The sequence below is a fragment of the Cucurbita pepo genome, chromosome LG15, assembly GCF_002806865.2.
Source record: "Cucurbita pepo subsp. pepo cultivar mu-cu-16 chromosome LG15, ASM280686v2, whole genome shotgun sequence".
In the NCBI taxonomy this organism is placed as follows: domain Eukaryota; kingdom Viridiplantae; phylum Streptophyta; class Magnoliopsida; order Cucurbitales; family Cucurbitaceae; genus Cucurbita; species Cucurbita pepo.
Window position 1 is genome coordinate 7,187,657 of NC_036652.1, and position 14,177 is coordinate 7,201,833.

Here is a 14,177-nt window from a genome sequence, read left to right on the forward strand (position 1 = left end):
GTTTTTTTTTTTTTTTTGTTTGTTTGACTTGTTCGTCCTTAGGGTTTCGTGATTGATGATGTTATTGATGAGGCATAATTGGTGAGTTTGTGGGAGAGAGACCGTGAGGGTCCGAGTCGAAGCGCGATTCTGTGTTTCATGGGCAATACCTGCCGTGGATCTTTCAAAGGGAATATATTTCAGGGCTACAGCCAGCCCGAGGAGAGTTCAACCCCAAATTATAAGCGTAACATCAACGGTTCTTCTGACCATTCCCCTTCCAGCGTCAACACTAACAATCTAATTTCCCAAGCCTTTGCTGAAGAGAACAAAACCAAATCGAAGGACAACGATTGCAAGAAAGACTACACAATGAGGAAAAGCGCCGAGAATCAAGCCTATTATGTTTTGGGTCATAAGACTGCCAATATTCGAGATCTGTATACGCTCGGTCGGAAGTTGGGACAAGGACAGTTTGGAACTACTTATTTATGCACTGAGATTACGACTGGCATTGAGTATGCTTGTAAGTCTATCTCCAAGAGGAAGTTGATTGCGAAGGAGGATGTGGAGGACGTTCGGCGGGAGATTCAGATCATGCACCATTTGGCAGGTCATAAGAATATTGTTACCATCAAGGGTGCTTATGAAGATTCTTTGTATGTTCATATTGTTATGGAGCTTTGTAGTGGCGGTGAGTTGTTCGATAGGATCATCCAGAGGGGGCATTACAGTGAGAGAAAAGCTGCTGAATTGACCAGGATTATTGTTGGTGTTGTCGAGACTTGCCATTCGCTTGGAGTTATGCATAGAGATTTGAAGCCAGAGAATTTCTTGTTGGTTAATAAGGATGATGACTTCTCTCTTAAAGCTATCGATTTTGGCCTCTCTGTTTTCTTCAAACCAGGTGAAAAGAAAGAGCAGTAGTTACTCTTTTCCTTTTGTGTTTTATTGATGAGTCATATTCGACACGGTTCAGCAATATATTCTCCTTAATTGTGTTTATTTCATGGTTCGGATAGTTACTTTACTTAGGCTTCTTTTTCTTCCATGCACATTGCTGTAATCACTGCATCAAATGGTAACATTTCTAATATGCACAAAACCACTTCAGGTCAAATCTTCACTGATGTTGTTGGAAGCCCATACTATGTTGCTCCAGAGGTACTGCTCAAGCATTATGGGCCAGCAGCGGACGTGTGGACTGCAGGAGTTATACTGTATATATTGCTAAGTGGCGTGCCACCGTTTTGGGCAGGTAATTGTAGTTTTCAAATTAAAACACTACTAAGAACCTGAATGGGTTGTTGCCTATTGGTTGAGGAATTGGGGTATTGGGTGGTAATGGCTCCCAGATCCTAGGTATCGATCATTCGGACAAGTTGATTATTAAGGAAACCTTTGATATCTCTGGTAGGTAGTATTATCAAGGCTCTAGATATCTCTTTAGGCACTAGTGGGGTGGGGTCCAGCACCATGGTTATAAAAAGAGGTAACAAATGAACATGTTATTATGTATGGTTGCTAAATAGTTCTTTTCTCCCTCTTCTCCATACTCAGAAACTCAACAAGGAATATTTGATGCTGTGCTTAAGGGACATATCGACTTCGACTCTGACCCTTGGCCCCTAATATCTGACAGTGCAAAGGATCTAATAAGAAAGATGCTATGTTCTCGACCATCAGATCGGTTGACTGCACATGAAGTATTATGTATGTTTACTTCTCTACATGTCTATGTATGTTTACTTCTCTACATGTCTAAGTTTTTATGAATGTAGTATATGGAATTAGAGAAAAAAAAAAAGTTGGTGTTTTAGGTCTTTAATAAGCGTTTTCACACTGTTCTAGATAACTTCAGATGCTCCTTTCTGAAATGTGTATTTTCACACCTTTCTGAATGTAGTATTATGTACTTTGGTCAGTTTCTTTTTTATTAAGAAAAAAATGAACAAATAAAGAATCCTTTTAACATCTCTTGAATTTTCTGACGGACCAAGACAATGTCATTCTCTCTTACATCATAGCTGTTACACGCATTTCTTCATACCTCAAAAATTATGGTTTTGTTGTTACAAATGGGGTAATTGCATTCATTATTCATATTATACTGAATCTGAATGAATTATTATACCTTAATAATCTGTACAGGCCACCCTTGGATTTGCGAAAATGGAGTTGCTCCTGATAGGGCTCTCGATCCAGCTGTACTTTCTCGACTCAAACAATTCTCTGCAATGAACAAGTTGAAGAAGATGGCATTACGAGTAAGTGTACAACATACTTTTCGCATAGGTGGGAGAACTGAAGTTGGACACCTATTTAAATGTTATTTTCAAGTTTGCATGGATCAAATATCTTGTTATTGGAAAGGCTTAATGCATGCTCGCACTCACCCACATTACTGTCTTAAACAACATTGATGTTTAATCTGCACTGTTTGTACCATTAGGTGATTGCTGAAAGCCTTTCTGAAGAGGAGATTGCTGGCCTAAGAGAAATGTTTACAGCTATGGACACTGATAACAGTGGTGCAATTACGTTTGATGAACTCAAAGCTGGTTTGAGAAGATATGGTTCAACCTTGAAAGATACCGAAATACGTGACCTCATGGAAGCGGTAACTTTTGCATGCCTTGTGGGAAATTTACATTTCTTTTGCACGAGCATATTTATGATTTTCACCGTCACTGATTACATAGACATTGTTAATTTTTTCCCCTCCATTTTTATCGGGTTTAGATGTGCTACATCTCTTTTACCTTGTGTTATTTGATTCAAGAAATTTCATATTCATAGCACTCACATTTTAATTCCTTGAGATTAACTAGTCACATTCTTAGTCAATCAAGGCATTAAGTGCATCTTACTGTGGAGAAACTTCAAATGTACATGTGGATACGATATAGCTGCAGTAGCGGAAGACTAAGGGTCACCGGGCATAGTATAGTTGGTGGTGTCGAGGCTAATTATTTTGTTTTTGATAGCTACCAGAACAGTGGGAAATATCTTGTTTGATGTGGTTGTTGAATTTTCATAAGAATCTGTATGGTTCTTATGCTTACTAGTTGTTGAACCCCATGAAAATTTACTTAAATTTCTTTCAGGCTGATATTGACAATAGTGGGACTATTGATTATGGGGAGTTTATTGCTGCAACCATTCATCTCAACAAACTAGAGCGTGAAGAACACCTTGTTGCAGCGTTTAGATACTTTGACAAAGATGGAAGTGGTTACATCACAGTAGATGAACTGCAGCAAGCTTGTGCGGAACATAATATGACCGACGCGTACCTTGAAGACATAATCAGAGAAGTTGATCAAGATAATGTAATTCTCACAAACTTATTCGAGAATCAATCTCGTTACTTATCTTTTATAAATAGAATCTAACTGGGGTAGAGTTTCGGTCATGACCGTATGTTGATTATCCACTGGGTCTATATCATGATTATATGTTCATGGTCTTAGATTGGGACACTAGGATAAGTTCGATTAGGCATATAAATTACTCAAGTTTTTCCATGCTGTTGAGGAACTATTTTGGGGCATGGTGTGAAAAGAAAAATGGAGACGGGGTTCTAATGAACTCGAGAAAACTGAGGATTAGTCTAGCGTATGTGAGTAACATTGGATTATTGATAAAACATAATGCATCTTGGTTGAGTTTCTTTCCCTTGCAGAAGATCTATTGATTAAATGGGCAAACAAAGTGATGAATTTTTGTTGTGTAATGCAGGATGGAAGGATTGATTATAGCGAGTTTGTTGCCATGATGCAGAAAGGCAATGCAGGAATTGGAAGACGAACTATGAGAAACAGTTTGAATTTGAGCATGAGAGACGGACCTGGTGCTCTTTAGTTTCCGAATCATGTGCCTGATGTACAGGTACTGAGCGCCTATCGACATGTACTTCTCGGTTTGATCCCTTTTCGAGAGGTTGGGAGGCTAAAAAACTTAGAATCAGGTTTGATGAGTAGATAATTAAGTGGTTTACAATGATGGCTACTTGCTATGACTCAAGTCTGAACTCAACAATCTAGGCTAATGCAAAAAATCTTTAAAGACAGCATAGGTTTTGTTGTCCGAGATTATCGATACATATGATGCCTTGGAATTCTGCAGGTTGTACAGCGGATGTAAAGCTGGGGAATCGACTCTTTCCCGACACGATTGAGCTTCTTTTCCTCCTAGCTTCTAGGATCGTTGCCAAGGATTTCTGTGGTGAGAACTCTGCTCGAGTATTTCTCTAACGTTTCCTTCTTGTTGCTGTATAGCCAAAGGATGATGTGGTATATGAACATCTGAGTGTGTGAAATTGCAAGAGCTGTTTGAGTTGCTAGGTTCTTTTGCATAACATTTTCAATTGGGGACTATTAAATGTTTGTATAGATACCATCTTCTACCTCTGGCTCGGATTTCGTTCCAATATTGTAACTTTTCTCCATGCTAATTCCATTGTTCTACCAAATGAATAGTTTTATCTTATTGCAGCTTGTGAGAATTTTTCCTACTTGTGATTCCTTACACCTAAAGGAAATAGTAATGTATATGCACATATTTGTTTTTATGCTTTACAACTAAAGATAATCGACTTCGAGCGAGCTAACACAAGAGGGAACTTTTCTTCTTATAGATGGGAGGTCATGCATAGACCTAATTATCAGCCTAAAATTCAATCTATGATAATCACCCACCTGAGATGTAATAGAATTTCCCTATCACTCGAACATTATAGGGTCGGATTGTTCAATGAGATAATCTCAAAAGAATCTCCTACGAGTTTTCTTGACACTCAAATATAGCAAAAATGAACATGTGTATATATGTATGTGTGTGGTATATGTATATATATATATATATATATATATATATATAGAAGTATGAAAGGTTCAACGTACATTAAATCGTGCTAGCACTACCAAAATCATGTGGAGAAGTTGGTCATATATAGAGCTTCTTTAGAAACAATAAGATTGTTACTAGATCTGGAAACGATTGCACACTACAAGTGAGTTTTTATATATTTATACTTCATTCTGTAGAATGGCAAATACATAGCATACTTATTTCAGAGCTTATACTTTATCCAAAGTCACCTTGATGTAATCTGAACGCCTACGTGATGGCTAATGAAGGAATCGGTGCCTTCTCTCTAGCTCGATTGAACCGTTGTCCATTGGTTACCATATTAAGCAGGGGTCTCATTTGCAATCGATATTTCCTGCATGGGGAAAAGTAGGCAGTGTCAAACTTGATTAAGCACATGTCGATGAGCCGAAGAACAAAAGACGAGACAAGACGAAAAATCTATGCCTAAATATATAAGTTTAAATTTCAACGAATTTTCCTTATTACTAAGATTGTTTTGTCTTCAACCACTACCCACCAAGAAAAAGAGAAAGACCTAAGAAAACGACCAAAAAAAATCTAACCAAATCCAAGTATTTGGGATATGAGAAGAAATGCAGAGCCTAGAAATTAAACTTGTATGGCCTCTCATATAAGCATTTCGACATGTGAATGTAAACCGTCTTAAACGAAATGCATATATATCCCTAGACAAACATGATTCAGGCAGACCAACTAGCTTAGAGGCTCATTTGGTACGAAGCACGAAAGCATAGCGGGTAGAGAAAAAACTTAGACGGTTACCAGTCCACAACTATGCATGAAAGCCAGAGGTAATGTGTTCTGTTCTTCAGTTTAAGTTGCAGTATAAGTTAAAAATTGGACATGCTAATTTTGGTTGGTGGGGAGCGTATATAAACATGTACAGACAAGCTGTGAGATCCCACATCGGTTGAGGAGAAGGAAACACCCTTTATAAGAGTGTGGTGTGGGAACCTAACTATGCATGAAAGCCAGAGGTAATGTGTTCTGTTCTTCAGTTTAAGTTGCAGTATAAGTTAAAAATTGGACATGCTAATTTTGGTTGGTGGGGAGCGTATATAAACATGTACAGACAAGCTGTGAGATCCCACATCGGTTGAGGAGAAGGAAACACCCTTTATAAGAGTGTGGTGTGGGAACCTAACTATGCATGAAAGCCAGAGGTAATGTGTTCTGTTCTTCAGTTTAAGTTGCAGTATAAGTTAAAAATTGGACATGCTAATTTTGGTTGGTGGGGAGCGTATATAAACATGTACAGACAAGCTGTGAGATCCCACATCGGTTGAGGAGAAGGAAACACCCTTTATAAGAGTGTGGTGTGGGAACCTCTCCCTAGCAGATGCATTTTAAAAACCTTGAGGGGAAGCTCGAAAGGAAAAGCCCAAAGAGGACAATATCTGCTAGTAGTGGAATTGGGCTGTTACACAAGCATCAAAGTATTTTTTTAGAAGATCATTTAAACGTTTGAGAGTAAACTGTTCAGCGTATTTAAACGCAAAAACTTGCCTTCAATTTTGCTGAGCTTGAGAAGATGCATCTTGATGTAATTGCATGCCCGTGATCAAAAAGCCATCCTACTTCACAGCAAGTATCCCCACTGTCTTCACTTTCTTTAAGGGAACACCATAGTTGCTTGGGAAGTACCTTGAGTTCTGATTCAGTTCTCACCGACTTTTGCACATTGTCAGCCAAAAGTTCTTGTATAACATTCTGCAGTCAATTTTCCAATACATATTCAAACAGGAAACGGAGTTATATTGTGCCTGTTAAATTCACTTTAGCATGGTTACAGTGACACCATAGAAATGTCTTGAAAAAAAATGGAATGAGGAAACTGTTAGCAAAGTAAACAACAATTTGCTCAAGGATTACTCCAAATATGCTATCAAAATTTTGGTGAATGGATAGATGCTGTTCAAACTATAAGCTAGTTCCCACTGATAATTGACCAGACGAACACTTCGATACACATTTTTCCATCGGTCAACAAAATTAAGGTTCAAGACCTCAGCTTAACACATAACTTGCCATCATAATTTAAAAAATGTTGGGGTGTGGGCAAATATCATTAGAAAAAAGTTGTAAATTGTAATCAATCATTCAAGAGAAATCACCCTTGCATAGAAGTCACAAAATTTGTTGATATTTTCTGAAAATTCATAGTATCAAAGATTTTGTCTAAGCAAAAGATTAAAAATTGACTTCTAAGAATCTTAAGGAAAAGAAAAACAAAAGTTATGGATCAACACCAAAGCATTAGGCAATGCAAAACTAAAAATGGTAGCATCGAACTAAAAACTGAGATTTTAGGATCACTTCACCGTGCTGTAAAAGATGATCAAAAGCAAAGGAAGATTATATAACTTACAGTCTGAGAACCATCAAATCGGGCAACAGAGACAGGACCCTGCCATGAACCAACAACCTCAGAAGCTTTCAAGGCAGCTGTAGAAGCAAATGATGAGTCTTGGATGGCGCATCCACCAAGCTGTTCTCCGTTTCTGAATGGTCCATACCACTGCTCGCAGAAAACTTTGATACTCTGCAACACTAGCCGTGTGCCTTCGACTCGGACAACCGGAACAACCCTCACACGGGATTCACGATCTTGAGGACTAACCAGGCAATGCTCCAACTCCATTAACTTATAAGAACCCCCAACCTTAACCGGCCAAACAACTACATAACATCCACTACGTTGATACGCAAAGGCAGTCACTTCATCATTTGAACCAATTCCATTTCCAACATTTCTCTCATCAATGCTGTAACGGGTTGCGGCATCGGCTTCACATCCCACTGTAGGAAGTAGCTTTATTGTCTTGTACATGAAAGAGGGCTTCTCAGGTTCCGCAAGAGTGGGGCACTGAGTCTGCCAGTCGAAAACCTTAACCTCCCATTCTCTATAAGCATCGGGGACAACGAATTCTGGAAGTTCAATTGGCGTTCCTCCAGAAGAAAAATCCGCACCATATCCATCCCATTCGCCAGAGACGTTTTTGGCAAAATCAGACCACCCTTAAAACGAATGGATACACAAAATAAATCGTCTGTTCTCCAAATATCCAACACTCAAGCCAAATTTTGTGTCAAAGATTTAAAACCATGAAAAAAAATACCACAAAACACGGATGGATTCAGTTAATTAGAAACCAAGCACTGAAAATCCAGTCAAACTGACATTGCAAGTCATTCCAATAAGAACTAATGATGAACACGAAATAAAACAGTAACAGAAAATTATTCCAACAACACTTACCAGTACCAGGAGCAGAACTGGAGCTCTGACTTTGAACATGAGCATCGGATAGAGCAGTTTTAGCGACGACGGAAGAGGGCGCCGAAGAAAGAGACGGAGCGGCGTTTATCCCGATGTTCGAAGACAAACGACGATTACAATGAAGAATACGCTGCGATTGAAGCCGTGAGAAGCAGCGATGGTGTAAAAGTCCCGGAGAAGAAACGACGGAGGACGACAAGGCTCTGTTCTGACAGATAACACTACTAGAAGAAGCGAACGCCATTGAAATCCTAACAAAAAAACCTTCAATACTTGTTTGTGATTAGATGAAATCTATGAAACTCTCCGGTTTCCTCAGCCCCAGCCTCGCCGGAGCAGAACAGAAATCGGAGAATTCTGAAAGGAGAAGAGAGAACCGGAGAAGGCAGTCTGAGAAGAATATTCGTGGAAGAAAAATCGCGAAAAAAAATAAATAAATGGAGAGGAAAATGCGAAATTGAGTTCAGTTTGGCATGTGAACTGTTCGTCATAAAACGACGTCGCTTTGGGCTATCCGTCAACCACATGCTGAACTCGTCTACGTGTCAGTCAGCGGACGTTCCACTGGCCTGGCCCAATCAGCTGTCGTTTTGGACCTATCTGGCCGAAAAAGTTCATCTAAAAAAAAAAAAGACTAAAGGTATTTTAATTTTATAATATAGTCCCTAAATTTTACAATATTATATTTTTACCCCTAAATTTTAGTTAATTTTTAATGTTTGTAGACGTTAAAGCGAAAGGGTACAATATTGAGATTAAACTCAAACCGAAGGATAAAATATAATATTTTAAAATCTAAGGATTAAATTTTATGTACACTAAATTTTTTATCCAATAAATCTTTGAACTTTTATGTCCGAGTTACGTATCTTAACCTCATACATTTTTTACATGTCAATGTTACAATAGGAACCTTTAGAGATTTATTGTCCTAAAACATTAAATAACACGTCTTATGGTACTATGTCTTTGACATATATATTGAAAATTATTATTATACAACAAATTTTGAGCTCTTTCATAACAGTTCGACTATGACAAGATACAATAAATGATAATTTTTTTTTCATACTAGTTACCCAATTTGCAACTATACCCCTCAACGATAATCAAGTATCAAGTATAATATAATAATAATTAATCGATTATCTAGTATAATATAAACCGTAATCTTGAGTATATTTTAAATATCTCAACCACGGTTCTAAACTTGGATCATTTATATATCGACTTATCATTGTAAATCGACTTAACACGACATAGATCGCTATTGTAGAACGTGTGTCATTGAAGTTGTGGTTCGTTGGTGCATAACGAAAGAGGTGAGGGGAAGAGAGCCATAAAAATTTTCTAAAAAAAGTTTCGTTTGGACGAAAAATTAGGTCAATCCATCCAACTAACCCAAAATTAGACCGTTCAAAATGTAAAACTTTTGGGTCAATTCAGTCGAAGGGATAAATTACCTCTCTAAGGTCGAAGGTTCGATCCCTCACTCCAACACGAACACGACCTAATTTAAAAACAAATCAGTACCTGTAAGCGCTTCCCAATGATAGGAAAGTAAATGGCCATCATCATCCATAGCTTTTTCCAGCCAAGGCTGTAGCCAGAAAAGAAAAATGTCTTTATAACAGAAATGAAGGAGCAATGTGTGAATAATAAGAATGTAAATTCCCTCTGTTTAAACAGGGCTACAACCTAATAACATTCACAAATATCTCTATGCTAGCATGAACTATGGATCTCCCTCCTCCCTAGGGAAGCATACGAAAACATGTCTAGACGTGTAAGCTTTGCACCCGAAATATGAAAGGATTGAAAATAAATTGTCGCCTAATACCGAGTTCATACAAGTACCATTGCCATCACATGTGTATTATCATAGTAGCCTGCTCAGAGACTTGATCAGCAGTTTTAAATTCCGTTTTGTCGCCTCATCACCCGTGAACCCAAGAAGTTCGGAGCTCAAACTCTGAAACGAGATAGGAAGGATAAACCAAAGAGGGAATTAGAGAGATATAGTTATCAAGAGCAGTGTTTTAAAAAGTCGACTGGAGCATGCGCGGTGTCTCGCTTCGAAGAAGCGGAGCTCCCTTAATGAAGTCCCGTTTATTGTGCTTTAGTGCACCTAGAGCTTTAAAAAACACTGATGTTCGGATAAATCAAGAGGAGTTTCAGCAATTAAGATCTCACCTCTATGTTCTTCAAAGTATGAATTAGCGTATAAATGGACTTCTGAAGAAGTTCGGTGTTTTCCGGGGTCATAATCGACGCATGCACGCTTCTGTAAGAAAGTCTCGATCAGCATACATCGTGTAAAAGAAATTCATAATAATTGACAATATTATTATCTTTTTCGACTAATCTCAGGCGAAAATTGTGAAAGAACCGAGAGATTATAGTCCATTAAGAAATCAGAGTTCATCAACATTAAAATTGTAATATCAGACTTCAGGAAAAGTTCACCTTAAATCTTCTGTGGCATGTGAAAGACTGCTAGTTAAGTTTTCAACCTCCTTTAGAAGACCACTGTCACGAACCTCAGCAAGCAAAGGTTGAACATCTTCAGCCATGGCTTGAATCTGAGACATCACTACATCAAATCAAAACAGTGTGCATGAGAAGATAGTTAGATCCGTGGGACTATATATCGAACTCACCAAGATAGACCGTAAAACACGAACCTAATACATTTTAATACAAAAAATTAAAGCTTTCGAGGAACTTAAAGCTGTAAATTCTTGGTTCTTTTCAGAGGCCAATAACAGAATACCCAAGCAAACACCCATTTTCTAAACGAATGCAGCTCCTTATTTATGTCGGAACTAAACATGTTTCGATTATATTTACTGTTCTAAGATTTTTTTTTGAGCTACAATCAAGGTCCTACCTACTATAACGGTCAATGTAAACTGTAACAGCTCGAAGCCACTACTAGTAGATATTGTCTGTTTTGGTCCATTACGAATCGCCGTCAGCCTCACGGTTTTAAAACGCGTCTACTAGGGATCGGTTTCCATACCCTTATAAGTAATACTTCGTTTCCATCTCCAACCGATGTGGGATCTCACAATCTACCCCCCTTGGGGGCCCAGCGCCCTCGCTGGCACGCTGCCCAGTGTCTGGCTTTGATACCACTTGCAACAGCCCAAGCCTACCGCTAGCAAATATTATCCGTTTTGGCCAGTTACGTATCGCCGTCAACCTCACAGTTTTAAAACGCGTCTACTAGGGAGAGGTTTCCACACCCTTATAAGGAGTACTTCGTTCCCCTCTCCAATCGATGTGGGGTCTCACATAAACTGTCTAATATTTTTACTCCCTCTGACTATACCTCCCTCATCGTAAATTGGGAAGGTAAACACCATGGATTTTACATCCCTACGAAATTGTCTCTTACAAAAAAAAAAAAAAAAAAAAAAAAAAAAAAAAAAAAAAAAAAAAAAAAAAAANCAAGAAATCTGTAAGCATCCCATCGAGTTACCAACAAAATACATTTTTACAACATTTAAAAAATATGAGCATACATAACTCCAATAACTATTTGTCCAGAAACCAAGATAGAAAATAAAGATTAAAGCATGAAATTGTAAGGAGTCACACCTTTAAAAGCAAAGGCCTCGCTTCTTCAACAACCAAAGCAACTCGTTGGGCTAAAGAAAACGTATTGGTAAGCCCTATTTCCTCCGCTTCCCGTCCAAGCCGAGTGAATATTCCAACTAATGCATCCAAACTTACCCCTTGATGTCCCTTCATTTTATGCTTATCACATAATATTAAGCCTTCTTTAATACATTCGGAGTCGAGTGGTCCCGCTGAAGGCACTGGAATAGGATCCCTGGGAGTAATGTCAATCATCGTCTCCATAAGAAGACCAGATTGGTTTACTTCAACCAATGAATTAAGGGGTATAATGATTTTATCATCTTCAACCTGCAAAACGGGAGGTAAATCTTAGTTTGTGCACAAAAAAATGGTAACCCTCTTTGTTGCCTATATAGACTACCTTTTAGTTCATTAAAATATCTATCAAGATTTGATAGTTTTGATTAGAGAATCAAAGTGACTTCTAAAACTCTAAAAGCAATCAAAGTGCTTCTAGGAGAAACAATTGTTAATGCTTCTTCCTAAAGTATTAATAGAAAAAGTGCTTTCGTTTAAAAGCTTTTCTTTTTCAAAATCGATCTCAAACACATTCTTAGTAAAATAAAATACGACGTTACAGTCAATCAGAGAAAGGGTATGAATTAGAAGCATACCTCAACAACAGTTTCAATACATCTCAAGGAAGGGTTAACACGAATGACATTGCCAACAGTAACTCCTCTAATTCTTACAGGAGTTCCAGTCGAAATACCACAAGCCTGAGCAAACTCAAAGACAGCCAAGTATTTTCTAAATTTAGACCGTAATTGAAAGCCTCTCAACCAAGCCAAACTGAGTGTAAGAAGTATAGCACCTGACACTAGGAACAACCCAACCCCACCTTCCCATATGCTCCTTCGACCGAACCCGAAATTACTCAATGGACGCAATGTTCTCCTCCATACAGTACGAGGAACATCGAGAAAAAGGGCGAGCGGATTCCTTCTTTCTGAAGATGAGGGTGGCTGACTATGTCCAGCATCAGCAGATGTAGCCTTTATCTTCTTTACTTTGGATTTTAGACCAAATGGGAGATGATAAGACAACCTACTTGAAGATCTATGTGGAAGGGTAACCAAGGATGAGGGTAACGCCACAGAAAATGCTGCAACCTGCACACGAGCATCTCCCACCATTTTTTCACAACAGCAACAGTAAAACAAGATTTAAACAACTGCCTGTGAAAACAATACAATTTCGGAACTATCAGCAGGTAATACATTATTAACTTGATATTGAAAAATAAGAAATTTTACAAGAGCAACAAGCCATCGACATGCCCATGTCCAGTTCAATGATCAAGAACATTACCCATGAATCAAAGCAAGAGGACATGATAAAAAAAAAAAAAAGTTACAGGACAAGTTTGTAAAATGGAATAACCTATGACTAACAAGAAGCATAAAACCCATCAAAACAGCTGAAAATTTTCCTTCCTACAACGGCACCCCGCCACAACGCTCGCCCCGCCCCAAAGTTATCTCCCAATATGATATTCGCCGCTTAGTTTTAGTATTTCCTTCAGTTAATTTTCCTTCCTAGTCTCTTTTCTCGCATTTTTCACAAAGAAATGGAAATTCAATTCACTCTCCCACTGCTGCTAACAATCATATTAGTAGAATTTTCAGATTCTCCACTTATTATGATCGCTTAATACACTAACATCAGTAACGCAAGACGAATCACAGAAATCCACATAAAACATCATCAAATCAGCTAATCCTAGATGTAAAAAGACGTATTCTCCAAAAACACTTAAAATAAACGTACATGAAAAATCCAAAAATAATAACAAAAAAATTATTCACAGAACAATCGAAGCAAGTATACAAACAACGAAATCCAGAAAATGATAGCAGAGCAATTATTGCACAAAATACGCACCTAGAACTCGAGATTGCAACTATTGAAGCGATAGCATTCGGTCAACAATCCCGACCAGCTATGGTATAAGAATTAGACCCAAAAAATCCATGAAAATGGAGAATCGGAAAGATGATTAAGTCGTACCATTGCCGAACAGTTGGAGTCAGATGAGCGTTCTCGTAGCTGAACTTCAGGCGCTGTTACCAATTTAACCCTCGAAAGTTCCGACCCGTTTGAATGTACGACACTTGGGAATTGGGCCCTTATTGGGCCTATTTCCTTGTATTTTGCAAAACTACCAAAATTGCCCTTATATCAATTTTCTTTAAATTTTATTAAAATAGTCTCAAGTAAAATAATTTTTGAAAATTTTATTCTCTATTTAATTTCAGCTAATTCACCCAATTATTTTAATTAAAAAAAATTTAAAATCTCTATAAACTCTATAACTCATTTACACAAAATCAATAAATTTAAATTAAAAAACCGTGCATAAAAAAATTAACAATGT

The 14,177-nt window shown here is 37.9% G+C and overlaps 3 protein-coding genes across 6 annotated transcripts in view; 1 reads left to right on the plus strand and 2 right to left on the minus strand.

Moving 5' to 3' along the window:
- LOC111811678 (calcium-dependent protein kinase 26) overlaps nt 1-4,475 on the plus strand; it is a 4,898-nt gene extending 423 nt beyond the window's left edge. The window contains exons 2-9 of the mRNA XM_023698673.1: nt 43-886; nt 1,094-1,237; nt 1,540-1,692; nt 2,131-2,246; nt 2,432-2,599; nt 3,087-3,311; nt 3,721-3,870; nt 4,108-4,475. Of these exons, the coding sequence (XP_023554441.1) occupies nt 139-886; nt 1,094-1,237; nt 1,540-1,692; nt 2,131-2,246; nt 2,432-2,599; nt 3,087-3,311; nt 3,721-3,843 (1,677 nt within the window). The 5' untranslated portion in view covers nt 43-138 and the 3' untranslated portion in view covers nt 3,844-3,870; nt 4,108-4,475. The remainder of the gene's footprint in view (nt 1-42; nt 887-1,093; nt 1,238-1,539; nt 1,693-2,130; nt 2,247-2,431; nt 2,600-3,086; nt 3,312-3,720; nt 3,871-4,107) is intronic.
- A 437-nt stretch (nt 4,476-4,912) lies between these two features.
- Nucleotides 4,913-9,731, minus strand: LOC111811725. Its single transcript, XM_023698741.1, has 5 exons — nt 9,619-9,731; nt 8,135-8,751; nt 7,244-7,893; nt 6,382-6,585; nt 4,913-5,206 (listed from the first exon to the last, which is right to left on the minus strand). The coding sequence occupies exons 2-5, from the start codon at nt 8,397-8,399 to the stop codon at nt 5,174-5,176; spliced, it is 1,152 nt and encodes a 383-aa protein (XP_023554509.1). The 5' UTR covers nt 8,400-8,751; nt 9,619-9,731; the 3' UTR covers nt 4,913-5,173.
- On the minus strand, nt 9,479-13,860 carry LOC111811726 (protein TRIGALACTOSYLDIACYLGLYCEROL 2, chloroplastic-like). 4 transcript variants are annotated; one of them, XM_023698743.1, is made up of 7 exons: nt 13,685-13,860; nt 12,415-12,978; nt 11,759-12,088; nt 10,622-10,737; nt 10,349-10,439; nt 10,013-10,127; nt 9,479-9,755 (listed from the first exon to the last, which is right to left on the minus strand). In XM_023698743.1, the coding sequence occupies exons 2-6, from the start codon at nt 12,934-12,936 to the stop codon at nt 10,035-10,037; spliced, it is 1,152 nt and encodes a 383-aa protein (XP_023554511.1). In that variant the 5' UTR covers nt 12,937-12,978; nt 13,685-13,860; the 3' UTR covers nt 9,479-9,755; nt 10,013-10,034. The 4 variants fall into 4 exon arrangements, with proteins under 4 accessions (XP_023554511.1, XP_023554512.1, XP_023554510.1 ...); XM_023698744.1 differs by having other exon boundaries at nt 10,007-10,127; XM_023698742.1 differs by lacking the exon at nt 9,479-9,755 and having other exon boundaries at nt 9,761-10,127.
- Between the last annotated feature and the right edge of the window lie 317 nt (nt 13,861-14,177).

Coding starts and splice junctions, on each gene's coding strand:
- LOC111811725 (XM_023698741.1), bottom strand. CDS start 8,399: ATGGCGTTCGCTTCTTCTAGTAGTGTTATCTGTCAGAACAGAGCCTTG. Junction 7,894..8,134: donor CAGTTCTGCTCCTGGTACTG/GTAAGTGTTGTT, acceptor ATTCGTTTTAAG/GGTGGTCTGATTTTGCCAAA. Junction 5,207..6,381: donor CAAGCTCAGCAAAATTGAAG/GCAAGTTTTTGC, acceptor TTCCCCATGCAG/GAAATATCGATTGCAAATGA.
- LOC111811726 (XM_023698743.1), bottom strand. CDS start 12,936: ATGGTGGGAGATGCTCGTGTGCAGGTTGCAGCATTTTCTGTGGCGTTA. Junction 12,089..12,414: donor GTATTGAAACTGTTGTTGAG/GTATGCTTCTAA, acceptor CCCGTTTTGCAG/GTTGAAGATGATAAAATCAT. Junction 10,128..10,348: donor ATACTTTGAAGAACATAGAG/GTGAGATCTTAA, acceptor ATCTCGTTTCAG/AGTTTGAGCTCCGAACTTCT.